Below are 12574 nucleotides of genomic sequence, written 5' to 3'. Positions count from 1 at the left end.
TCCCCGGGGAGCTGTGCTGGCCAGGTGGGCCGGGGGGAGGGTTCTCCAATGGGCAGCGGGGTCCCCAACAGGCAGCAGGGTCCCCAACGGGTTGCATCCCCTCAGGGCTCATCGGACGGCAGGTGGATGGGCACGAGGAGTTGCAGTACATCAGAGAGGGTGAGTGAGGGCAGTGGGGAGGAGGAAGGACCCCGGCACAGAGCTCCCCCCTGGGAGAGGGGGGCTCTACTCCCAGCGTGTGCGTGTCTCCGGGGAGGGGGCTGTTTCTGGAGGGGCACATTCCTGACCGGCAGCACCCAGCTGAGCCTCCCGCCCCCCGGCTCCCTCCTGGCCCTGGAATCACGGGGCACAACGTGCCCTGCCTGGAGGGGACACAGGGCTGTCACCTCACCTCTGCTGCTTTGTCCCCACAGTCCTTCAAGATGCAGGGAGAGACACGAGTCTCCTGGTCTCCTCCCTGGCGACACAGGCGCTCCTCATCCTCAGCTTGAGGAAGGCTGAGTCGAGGTTTAACCTGCAACGGCTGAGCTTCCGGCTGCTGAGGGCATGGACGAGGTGGCACTCAGCCCCCAGCAAGGACTCTGCTCAGGCGGAGACAAAGCAGCAGCCCCAGCCCTAGGATGCTCTGCGGCTTGGGGTATCTCCTCTTCCCAAAGTCTAACAGGAGAGAAGAGACCTCAGCCCCAGAGGAGCTGGCGTCCTCTGGAGAGCAGCAGGACAGCCGCTTTTTCCCATGGTGCAGGGCATCACCTGCCCACACGCTTCGTCTTTGCCACGAAGCACCAGCTGCTGGGCTGGGCTGGGCTGCAAAACAGAGGGAAGGAGAAGCCGGAGCCTGCGCTGCCTGGGGCCGACATGGCCGAGTGCGGGAGCTACAAAGCCACCAACGCTCTGACTCCGACAGCTTTGTCCCCTCCGTGTCCCCAGCAGGAAGGGCAGCTCTGCCTCCTGCCCATGCCACCCATCCCCACCGGCCCTGCGCCCGTTCCCACCCAGGGACATTGGAAGTCCCAAGAGGAATGGTAAGAGGTCACTCCGCGAAACCAAGCCCTCCGTGGAGCCGTCGCCTTGGAGCGATCTCCAAAAGGGAGACCACCCGCCAGCAGTCAGCAGCCCTTCCAGGATAAACTCTAAACAAGGCCAACGCCTAACATCAGTAACAATTCAGTTTCCAAATAAAACAGACTGGGGAGACAAATGCTTTGTACAATTTGGGCTGTGGATGACACAGATTGACGTACAGCTCCAATGTGTTTAACTCCATCAGGTGATACAATGGGTACAAACTGCATATTTGTGACAACACGTTGGATTAACTGAATGAAACATGGGATGACACATGGCAAAAACAGTAACGTAGCTAGGCCACGCAATAGGTAAAATAAGATTTGTTTGATCCAAGGACCTCCTGGAAGCCAGGAGAACATATCGACATTCCAGCCTTTCCAGGTCTGGGGGGGAACATGGGCCGATTTCCGTATTCCGGCAGTAATTTGTTTGATGACTTTGCCATTGTCATTGATTTTTAAACAGCAATTAGAATCATGCCATTTCCCACAGACCCCGCCTTCTTCGGCTAGTAGGTAGTCGAGAACCAAGCGATGTTGATAAATTGCAGTTCGCATTTGGGTTGCCTGATCTGCCAGTAGGTCGAGGGCCTCAGCTGTTTGACTGGTGATAATTTCTAATACGGCTTGCAGCCGGATAATGCGATGTAGATTATAAATGGGTTCTCGAGCACCACTAACCCATTCATTGTGTAGCCAAATCAACTAGAATTGTTATATGAGAACATAGAGTATAGGAATTAGCGTATCCATCGATCTGTGTAGTGATCAAAAACAATTTGTGTTTCTAATCATTTATATATAGACAATGTGTTTTGTTACTAGAAGAATGCACTTCTGTCAAAAGGAATGATAAAGTGCAGTTTTGTGTAGCAGCCTGAGAAAACTGGCCAGGATTGCCGGGACTGAGAGCCAAAAGGGTAAAAGGTAATTCCGGCAGGGGGAGATCGCGACCACCGACTCACGGACCACCGACCCAAGTAATACCACCTACTCAAAAGAGAACAATAGAAGAAGACGACTGAGTTTGCGCAGTAATCTACATGTGGAACGAGCAAGTTCGTACCAATCAGTAGAAAGGACAATAATGAATATGTATGAATAGGTAAATTTTTGATCTATAAATTGTATGGGAAAGGTGCGTGAGGTATGCACGTGAGGAGGAACGATCCCCCGTGCATCCGGCGCCGTGAATAAAGAATGCCTGCTCTTTAATACTAAATTAGTGTTAAGGAGTTGTTTCTGATTTTACCGCGTTTTTCGGTAACAATTGGGGTTCCAAGTTGCACGTCCATAATGTTGTATGATACGCTGGGGGGTCCGCACGTCTTTACCCCAGGACTGGCCACTCCCATTGGTGAGGGAGGTATCAGTAACTTTGGATCGTTTTTCCCACTTCAAATCATCATATATTCAAATGCCTAAATGGTCTCCATCTGTTTCTGAGAGTAAGCAAACCAAGGGATGGATCACCCCAACACAACATATTCCTGACCAGTTTGCTGGTAACGCTTTATATGCACGGTTTCCACACATCCAACAGTGTCCCTCAAGGGCCACTGATCCGTTAGCAAAGGGTCCTTTCCAATGTTCCACACGGGGCGAAGGGTCAAAATAAGGGGTAGGTTCTAAACCAAACGGGCCACTTTCAACGCAACAATATAGCGATTCCTTTGTGGAGTTTTCACAACATGGTATGTCTGAACAAAGGTCTTCCCACGTTCTCCTCCAACGGGGCCAATCTAGTCTATTACAATATTTACAGTTGTAAGCTCCTGCTTCCTGGTCCCAAATACAAGCACGGCCCACAGAGTTGCCTCGGCTGGTATTAGGCGTGAGAGACCAAAATCTGGGAAATGCATTCTGGTATCCCTCTTCATTCACCCAGGCATAGCTATATACGAGTTCATCCTTTTCATGTGGCCCCTCTCCCACCTGAACGGTTATGCTTACGTTCTGATATGTCCATTCACATGTGCCGTTACCCACAAAGACGCCATCCTTTTGCGTTCTAGCCAAACAGTATTTACCTTTCTCTGGGTGAATCATGTGAGCTTTGCCATGTTTTATTCCCTTTCGTTTCGCTATATTTACTCACCCACCATTTTGGTAGCAAAGGTAGAGCTACCCAGGGCCAACTTGATAGACCAAACGGTCCTCCACATATCCAGCATTCTGTGAGGTTATAAACACTTGCTATTTGTTCAGCCAATTGCATAAAAGAATTCTTTATATCATTTCCTTCATCCCTAAAGTCTTTGAGGGGATAACTGATTGTTCCAGGGATCGCGACCCATACCATACACCAAAACAACAAAATTGACATTTTGCTCTACAAATCCAGCCTAAGCTTACAAATGTTACACAATCAATCACAAAAATACACATAGTCAAAATCAAATGTTAATCTTCCCACATTCGGTTGCGTTCCCGCGGGGATCTCCTGTGAAATGAAACAAAACGTCGACTTGCCCAGTTTGGGCTTCATCTACGTGCTTAGAATGAGGCAACAGTCCAGCGAGTGTTAATTTTGTGCTCTTTCCCCCCCCCAGGCATCTTCAGCCTTCCAGGCATATTTGTTAAGGGGTTCAGTAAGTATGAGGGGGACGGTCCCAACGGTTGGCATTTCTACCGACGCTGGCTGTCCAGGAGAGAACGTTGGTTCCCTTGGAACACTAAGAGCGTGAGACGTTGGAATTAAAACTGGGGGTTTAGGACAAAAGCCATTTAATCGGGGGCATCCATTTGTTCCCCAGCGACCATTGACTCGGGTAGCTGCATCCCAGAGGTGCTCCGCCCAATGCGGCTTATGAGGTTTCAGAAATCGTTTTGAGAGTCCATTAGTTCGTTCCACTAGCCCCTTGGCTTGGGGGTAATACGGGGTGTGGAATACCCACTTGATTCCTTCTTCCCTTGCCCACTCCTGTACTCTGGCAGCAGTAAAATGACTGCCATTGTCTGACTGAATAGAACCAGGTTTTGGGAGGGAGCTAAACCAAATTTTCAGGGCCCGCACTGTGTTTTCCCCAGGTGCTCGTGGAAATGCTTCGGCCTGGACTAGGCCAGAAATTACTTCCACGCCTACTAATACATATTGTTTTCCTTCTGACTTTCGGAAAGGCCCAATATCATCGATTTGCCAGACTTCCCAGAGGGTCCTTTTGTCTCTCAAATGGAGTGGGAACTCCTCCCTGGGATGTCGCTCTAGCCAAAGTCGGCATTGCTCACAAGCTGAAATACAGGCCCTGCAAGCGTCCCGAGGGGCAGGCCAGCCTCTGGCATGTGCCTCCTTGTATAAAACATTAGACCCCGCGTGGCCACATTTAACATGTAGCCATTCTAGGAGCCTATCCCAATTTTCTCCTGTTTGCTCCTCCTTCTGCAGAGGGGCAATTCTGGCCAATTCGTCCGCCCTATTATTCCACTCACTCACCGGAGTACCCCCTTCCGGGTGGGAGGGCACCCGTCCTATTGCAAAATCCCCGTGTTTGGCAACATTTAAGATTTCTTGCCACCTCTCCTTTTGCCACACTGGCACCCGATTTACCTCCCAGTGGTTCTGTTCCCAAAAAGGGAGCCATTCTGTGCACCCTTTGAATACTGCAAACGAGTCAGTGTAGATGTACACCGGAGTCCCTGCTTTTCCCTCGCTATTAAACACACTCCATACCGCCACTAACTCTCCCACTTGGGCACTGCCCTCGCCTTCAGGAATTATTTCCCTCTAGGTATCCACATGAATAGCTACAGCCCGATACTTCCACTGTTGGCCCTCTCGTTTGGCGGAGGCGTCTGCGAACCATACGTTTCGCAGCTCCTCCGAAAATGGCGGGGCAATCCTAACTACAGAAGGAGGAGGGGTGTCCTCCTCCAGAAGGTTTGTCGCTTCTTCCTGTATGTTTAACACCTTTGCGGTACCTTCAGTGACTGTAAAAACACTACAGTAATGTTCGATTTTAGCATACCGTTTCCTCACAGTACCCCTTTGGGCCACCCCGTCAGGGGGAGGGGTCCCTGCTAACACAGGCTTAATTACCTTAAAGGGTCCCCTTAAAACTATAGGTTGTTGGCGTATGGTTCGCTCCGCTTCTCTAAGAGCTAAGCTCACTACAAACAAACCCTTTTCCCAGCTGGAGTACCACTTTTCAGCATCCTTAAAACTCCTAGAATAAAACCCAGTCGGTCAAATGGGACCTTCTGCTCCTTTCTGCCAAAAATGAGTTGACGATCCCCAGTGTGCCAACCCCCATTCAATTTGAACTGGGTCGGTGGGGTGGATAGGGCCCAAAGTTTGATGGGTGCTTGCTTCAAACACCAAAAGCTGCAGTGCCTCATCGTGAGCTGGAGTCCATTTCCAAATCACCCTCTTTCGCAACAGGTCATATAAGGGACGTGCCATTATTGCAAATTTCGGCTTATGCTTTCTTCAGAAGACCAAGAATCCCAAGGTGTGTTGCAGCTCCTTTTTTCCTTCCGGAATTTTTACCTGATCTAACGCTGAGAGGGTGTCCTGACGAATACAGGCTGACCCTCCTTTCCACCAGATGCCCCACAACTTAACTTCACTGGCAGGGGCTTGTATTTTTTCTTTGGGTATTTGAAGGCCTGTTCCTTCCAGATGATTAATAGTTCTGTCCTGCATAGTCTGCACCGAAGCTATGGTATGTCCCCCTTTTAGTATGTCATCAATATACTGATAGACTTTGACCTCTCTTTCTGATGGGATTATTGCCAATTCCTGTGCTGGGGCATGGTGGGCCAAGGTAGGCGCGTGTTTATATGCCTGACGCAAACGGGTAAAAGTATACTGTTGTCCTTCCCTGGTAAAAGCAAGTTGGTCTCGATCACACTCCTGGAGTGGAACCATAAAAAACATGTCCTTCACATCAATGGTTGCTAAGATAGGGTGGGCCTGTTCTTGAATGGCTGCAAGTAATTCGGCTATGTTGGGTACAGCCGCAGTCAGGGGGCCAGTGTTTGCATTCAGTCGCCGATAGTCAATGGTCAGGCGCCATTTTCCATTAGGGTTGCGTACTGGCCACACTGGTGAATTGTACGGGGAGTGAGTAAACACTAAAATTCCCTGCTGTTTGAGATCCTCAGCTACTGGGGCTATCCCTTCCCTGGCTCCTAGCGGCAACGCATAGGGTTTTACGTTGGTAATCTTGGAGGGGGGAAGGGCAGGTGCCGTTTGCAATAGGCGCACCTCCGCCCAAGATGTTTCAGTTAATTGCCTGACCTGGGGGATGCCAAAAGACCACGACTTCCCCTGGGTGTCATGCCATTGCCTTCCCTTCAACGCAGCCATGCCTAAAATGTTTGTCTGAAAAGGTCCTATGGCTACCATGGTATTGATGGGGGCTTCCTCTCCTGGGAACCATAGTGCCACTGAACTCATAGGCATTGACTGTGTTTTTCCCAGAGCATTTAAGAGGATTAGATTTCTAGATGGGATAGAGATCCCGCACCGTTCTGCTTCGGTCTGCATCAGTGTGGTGATTTGTGGCCCAGTATCAATTAGAAAAATTACCGGTCTTTTCCTTGGTCCTACAGCTACTGTGACTAATAAATCCCCTCTTAGATTCAAGGTGAGTTGTCTTACAAACATCCATCCTCCGCTCCTCTCCTCACCTTCGGGGAACGGAGGGTCTAGTTTTCCGCCTTTTCCCTAGTCAGCTCCCCCTCAAGATCTATCAGGGGTGGAGCAGCGGCAACTAATCCGAGAGTGGCCTTCTTCCCTGACCATTTCTGTACAAGTTTTTCCAATTTTGGGGTCGGGAGTCCATCCATCAGGTCTCGAGGAATGCCCTTCTGAAGCCCTAGATGCCATAACCCCTGTCGACTTAGGGGTCTCTCTCTCCCGGGATGATTGTTGCGGAGTGGCCTCAAATCCTGGCCCTTCCCAATTGACAGCTGCCGATTGTTAACTTGCTCCGCAGACCGTACAACCCTTGTTTCGGTTTTTTGGAACGATCCACCATCAGGGCCATATTTTCTCCCAAAATTAATTAATTCCTGCGCTACCTCCCTCCACGTCCACACTTTCCTTCCCAACCGCCAATGGTCAGGGGTTATTATCCCTTCCAGAGTGGCCGCAGTTCTTTCTCCTGCGGAATTATTTTGAATTTTCCCCTGTAATTGGATCCCAGTGGGTTTCAGGGAGTCAGGGAGTCCCCGGATCAGGGGAGTCATCCTCCCTGGGTCTACAGGCATCATCATCGGGGAACTCTGGTTGGGCTTGAGCTCCCGATCATACATCGTTTGGAGACAGGCTGCTTTCTGCACGCTTTCCACTAGTTGATCCACCGTACCTGTTATGGCAAGGGGATCTCCCCTCTCCAAAGGGTTCAGCCCTCCGGCCCAATACGCAGCCCTCTGGGTTAATGACCATGGGGCTCGGCGATTACCTGTAGTTAATAACCCCAATATCCTTCTGCTTCTTTCTCCGACAACAAAATTCCATCCCCCCCTGCTGACAGGGACCCTCTCCACACATATTCTGTCTCCGATTCCTTCGGAGTTCTTGCAAAGTCTTTTTTCAACTTTGCTACTTCGGTTGCTGTAAATGGGACTTCTTTGGTGAGAACTTGAGGACGGTCATCGTTATTCTTCTCATACAAGTACTCTGTTTTAAAGAGTGGATACATGTGAGGGAAGCTTTCTACAGTTTCCCTTGCCCTCTGCAAGTCTCCCTGAGGGTAAACTTGCCGTACCCCTTTCTCTGAAAGTTTCACCTCTACCTCCGCCAGTGTATCTGCTTCCCTCAAAAGTTGACCCCTCAATTCTTCCTTCAGTATGGCATTTTGATTTCTCTCCTCCTGCAACAATCGCTTGTTTCCCTCCCAATTGTTCCTGCAGTGACTTTATGACCACCTGCAGTGAGTCTATTGTGACATCGGCTTGACAAAGCCTCCGTTTCCTCTCTTCCACCGCTGCTGACAGACTCGCTCCCAGGACTGCGCAAATTACAGCTTTTCCTTTCCCCGGTCTAACCCTAGCTTCCTTCTACGCTACCCTTATCCTGTCTGCTACACTCTGCGGTTGAAACCAATGTTTTTTCACCCAATCTTGTCCCCGGGGTGAGGGGCGAGATCGGTGCACCTCCAAAAGATCGTACAGCTTATCTATCCCTTCGGCCGGTGAAGAGACAAAATCGTGGGCGTTAACTGCCTTCTGAGTGGCCATTTTACCTAACACAACGGGGCTTTATGGTCCTGAGAGGGTCACACCTTAATGCTGCTATCCCCTTTTCCCCTTTTCGCCCTCAGGAGGTCACACCGGGAAACCAAGCCCTCCGCGGAGCCGTCGCCTTTGAGCAATCTCCAAAAGGGAGACCACCCGCCAGCAGTCAGCAGCCCTTCCAGGATGCTCTGGGTACGCGTGGTGACACTCTTTGGCTGCTTATCCTTGAGGAAGCGAGCCTGTTGCCTAACTTGGAGCAGCCGAAGGGTGCTCCCGCTGCCCTTCCACGCCTCCCCAGGTGCCAGAGAGAAGACACTAAATGCGCAAAATAAAGCTTCCGAACAAAAGCCGGTTTGAGCGCTTTAGAGCATCATCGGGACAGGCCGTCCCACCACTACCCCCGGCGACAGCCAAGGCCGGGGTCCTTGGCAGCCCGCAAAGGCCGTGCTACGGGACCAGAAGCCAGGCAGCACCAGGGGGCGTGTCGTTGCGCCGAGAGGCCGGGGCCAGCAGCACCGGGGGCGGGGCAAGCCGCCGAGGGGGCGTGGCTGTCAGCACCAGGGGGCGGGCCGTGTCGCCGAGGGGGCAGGCCCAGCAGCACCGGGGGGCGCGGCGGAGTCGTCACTACTCGAGTGACAGCGCGGCCCGCCGATAGGAAGCGGGGGCGGGGCCGCAGGCGCGGCGGGAGGGGGACCTAGTCGGCTGCAGCCAATAGGCGCGGGGCGCGCCCCTGCAGCCGGCGGGGCGGGCAGCACGTGGAGCGGCAGCATGGCGGCGGCGGGCAGCTGTAGGGCCAAAGCCCCACGCGGGGCGGCGGGACCTCGGCTAGGGTCGGGCCGGGCCGGGCCGGGCCGGTCCGAGCCGGGCTGAGGCGGGGCGTGACGGGGCGGGATGAGGAGTAATTGCCCCGGCGAGGTCGCTCCTGTGGGCGTCCTTGTCCCGTCCCGTCCCGTCCCGTCCGATTCCGTCCCTGGGGTCACCCCGGTTCGTTCCTCAGGTCCTGGGCGCCGAGAGGAGGTCGCGGGCGGCGGCCGTCCGGCCCGTCGACGAGGAGGTGTCCAGCGACTCCGAGCCGGAGAGGTACGAGCCGCGCCGCGGGGGGAAGCCGGTGCCGGTGCCGGTGCCGGTGCTCACGCCTGTCCCCGCAGCCCGTCGTTGGGACGGCGGCGGCGGCGGGAGGCGGCGGTAGAGGAGGAGGTGGAGGAGACGCCGCAGGAGAAGAAGCTGCGCCTGGCCAAGCTGTACCTGGAGGAGCTCCGCCGGCACGGTGAGTGCCGCCCGGTGCCGGTACCCCGGTGGGGCAGAGGGGCGTGCGGCCCTCGGTGCTGAGCCCGGCCCTCACGCCCCGCGTCCGCCACAGAGGAGGAGCGGGCGGCGGCAGAGGAGGAGGAGGAGGAGACGCATCCGGCGGATCTCATCGGCGACCGGCTGAAGGAGGACGTGGTGAGCAGCGGGGCGGGCGCGTCCCCCCAGTCCCGGCAGCGGCGGCGGCGGCGGGCTCTGCCCCGCTCCCGCGGGGCCGGGGCCGCCTCCGCTGAGCCTCCCGCTTCTTGCCCAGCTGGAGCAGAAGGGTCGGCTGCAGCGCCTGGTCGCCAAAGACGTAAGTGCCCGGCGCTGGGGGCGCCGGGGGGCTGCCAGGCTCTAAGTGCCGGCTTTGGGGGGCACTCGGGCACAGCCAGGGCCGGCACCCCGAGTTACTGTGCTGGCTCCGGGACCAGGGCCCTCCTTCTGCCCAGGGTGCCGGGGGCTGGTGCCCTGGAGGAGGGAGGGTGCTGTGCTTGGGTACTCCCATGCCGGGGGAAGGGACCGAGGGAGGCCCAGCTCACATCCCGCTCTCCCTGCAGGTGCAGCCTCCAGATCCAGCCAGCATTCGAGTGCTGCGGGGGCACCAGCTGCCCGTCACCTGCCTGGTCATCTCTCCAGATGACAGGTTCATCTTTTCGGCTTCCAAGGACGGCTCCCTCATCAAATGCAAGTGTTCCCTTGGGGCCGCGACTGGCTGTTCCCCCAGCCTGAACCCTGCAGGGAGGGACCCTGCAGCAGCAGGAGCGTGGGTGCCTGTGGAGGTGGCTGGGCCCCTGCCCCTTCCGGGGATGTGCACGTGCATCGTTTTGGGCTCTGTGGGAGGCTCGTTGGCGCTTTCCAATATGTTGGGAGGTTCCCAGGGCGTGACGGCGATGCCTTTCCCGTAGGGGAGGTGGAGAGCGGGAAGAGGCTGTGCGTGGTGCCTGGGGGGAAGAAGGGCACCGAGGAGCGGCACATGGGGCACGCATCCCACGTCCTCTGCATGGCCATCTCATCGGATGGCAAGTACCTGGTACGGGAGAGGGGGCTGGTGCCGCCATGTGTGGTGGAGGGGTGCTGGTGGGGAGTGCATCTCCTCCTGGGGCCCTGCGGAGAGTGGTATCTCGTGCCCAGGTGTACTTTGCTGGCTTCAAGCAGCCCCTACCTCCGCTGGAGCCAAGAAGGCGTCCCTGGGACCCCCCAAAGCACATGGGGTGGGAGCATAGGCTGGGATGTGTGGTGGGTCCTCGTGGGGCAGGTCTTGGGTATCCCCTGTGTTCTGCCAGGCTACAGGAGACAGGAACAAGCTGATCATGGTCTGGGACACCGCCACCTGCAAGCGCCTGCACATCTTCACTGGGCACCGCGATGCCGTCTCGGTGAGTCGGGGACATTGGCTGCGACGCCTGCAGGGCCAGGCAGCACTGCCCTCCCCGGTGCCCCTCACCACTCCCCCTATGTCCGGCTGTCCGGCTGCAGGGCCTGTCCTTCCAGAAGGGCACGCACCAGCTGTACAGTGCCTCCCATGACCGCTGCGTCAAGGCCTGGAACGTGGCGGAGAACACATACATGGAGATCCTGTAAGACCCTGGGGACACACACACCCCACTGAGCCTCCCTCACCTGGGGGAGGAAATGTGGCAGGGGGCTGTGCCTGCCGCAGCTCTTTGCCACCTCCCCTCCAGGTTCGGGCACCAGGATATCATCACAGGGCTGGACAGCCTGAGCCGGGAGTGCTGTGTGACGGCGGGGGGACGGGACGGCACCGTGCGGCTCTGGAAGATCCCCGAGGAGTCACAGCTCGTGTTTTATGGGCACCAGTAGGTCTGGGGCGGGAGAGGGGCCTGTGGGCAGGTGGGTCCGGCGGGGCAGTGGTGTGAGGGTGCCAAGCACCACCAGAAGCCTGCTGGCATACTGGAGACACTGATGTCCCGTTGAGCCCTTGTCTCCTAAGCAGTATCCCAAAGCACGCTTGTAACTGATGGTAGTTGCCCCTTCTCTTTGTAGGGGCTCCATTGATTGTATCCAGCTCATCAACGAGGAGCACATGGTGTCGGGTGCCGATGACGGGTGAGCACGGGGCCGCGACAGTGCCTGGGGTAGGTAGGCAAAGCCCCCTCCTGCAACCCCCTCATGCCTCCCCTCCCTGGTAGGTCTGTAGCCCTGTGGGGGCTGGCGAAGAAGAAGCCGCTGGCGCTGGCCCGGCAGGCGCACGGCATGCAGGACGCCCAGGGCCTGCAGCAGCCGTACTGGATCTCAGCGGTGGCTGCCCTGCGCAACAGTGACCTCCTGGCTACAGGTGTGGGGCAGCTGCTTTGGAGCAAGGGTTTGGGGGTGCAGGGGGTCTGTCCTGCCCCTGCCCCAGGTTGGGGTGCATGGCAGTCTCCTCTCTCTACCCTAGGCTCCCACAGTGCTAGCGTGAAGCTCTGGAAGTGCAGTGAGGGATTTCGGAAGCTGGAGCCCCTCTGGGCTATCCCGTTGGTATGGGTCAGGAGGTTGGGGATGCTGGAGCTGGGCTGGGGGTGTCTCTCGGCGGGTTCTCCCCTCCCTGGGCAGCAGGAGGAGGCTGTGCGAGCCTCTCGCCCTGCCCTGTCCCCTCCAGGTGGGTTTTGTCAACAGCCTCGAGTTCTCGGCAGCCAGTGACTTCCTGGTGGCCGGCCTCGGGCAGGAGCACCGGTACCGTCCCCCTTCCCCAGCGCTGGCTGGGGGCACAGCCTCCACTGCCTCGAGGGCTCGGTGGAGGGTGACCCCCATCTCTCTCATCTGCAGGCTTGGCCGGTGGTGGAGAATCAAAGAAGCCAAAAACAGCATCTGCACCATCCCCCTGAAGCGGAGGGCTACAGCCCCCAGCTCCCATGTCCCTGACAGCTCCTAGCCCGCTGGCCCCGGAGCCGCTGCACCTGGGTCATGAAACCCTGGTCCCTGGTGCTGCGCCCCATGTCCTTCGTGCAACCACCCTCCTGGGGCCGGCAGCGCCGGAGCGGGGGATGGCGCGTGGCCCCCTGACCCTGCTGGCACCCAGATCATGCTGAGGGTCTGCC

The 12574-nt window shown here is 56.3% G+C and overlaps 1 protein-coding gene across 1 annotated transcript; it reads left to right on the top strand.

Annotated features, from left to right (window-relative positions):
* The first annotated feature begins 855 nt into the window (after nucleotides 1-855).
* Nucleotides 856-12572, top strand: LOC135313997 (U3 small nucleolar RNA-interacting protein 2-like). Its single transcript, XM_064455662.1, has 17 exons — nucleotides 856-1022; nucleotides 5446-5515; nucleotides 8336-8441; nucleotides 9149-9329; nucleotides 9398-9516; nucleotides 9610-9692; nucleotides 9808-9849; nucleotides 10094-10220; nucleotides 10442-10566; nucleotides 10820-10912; nucleotides 11013-11113; nucleotides 11219-11353; nucleotides 11541-11603; nucleotides 11687-11832; nucleotides 11935-12014; nucleotides 12136-12209; nucleotides 12303-12572. The coding sequence occupies exons 1-17, from the start codon at nucleotides 856-858 to the stop codon at nucleotides 12406-12408; spliced, it is 1818 nt and encodes a 605-aa protein (XP_064311732.1). The 3' UTR covers nucleotides 12409-12572.
* Nucleotides 12573-12574: the final 2 nt, after the last annotated feature.

Source organism: Phalacrocorax carbo, chromosome 6, assembly GCF_963921805.1.
Source record: "Phalacrocorax carbo chromosome 6, bPhaCar2.1, whole genome shotgun sequence".
Lineage (NCBI taxonomy): Eukaryota > Metazoa > Chordata > Aves > Suliformes > Phalacrocoracidae > Phalacrocorax > Phalacrocorax carbo.
Note: the sequence above shows the minus strand (reverse complement) of the source record. Positions and strands in the feature narration are given on the sequence as shown.

Coding starts and splice junctions, on each gene's coding strand:
- LOC135313997 (XM_064455662.1), top strand. CDS start 856: ATGGCCGAGTGCGGGAGCTACAAAGCCACCAACGCTCTGACTCCGACA. Junction 8,442..9,148: donor GCCCTTCCAGGATGCTCTGG/GTACGCGTGGTG, acceptor CGGGATGAGGAG/TAATTGCCCCGGCGAGGTCG. Junction 11,833..11,934: donor CAGTGACCTCCTGGCTACAG/GTGTGGGGCAGC, acceptor TCTCTACCCTAG/GCTCCCACAGTGCTAGCGTG.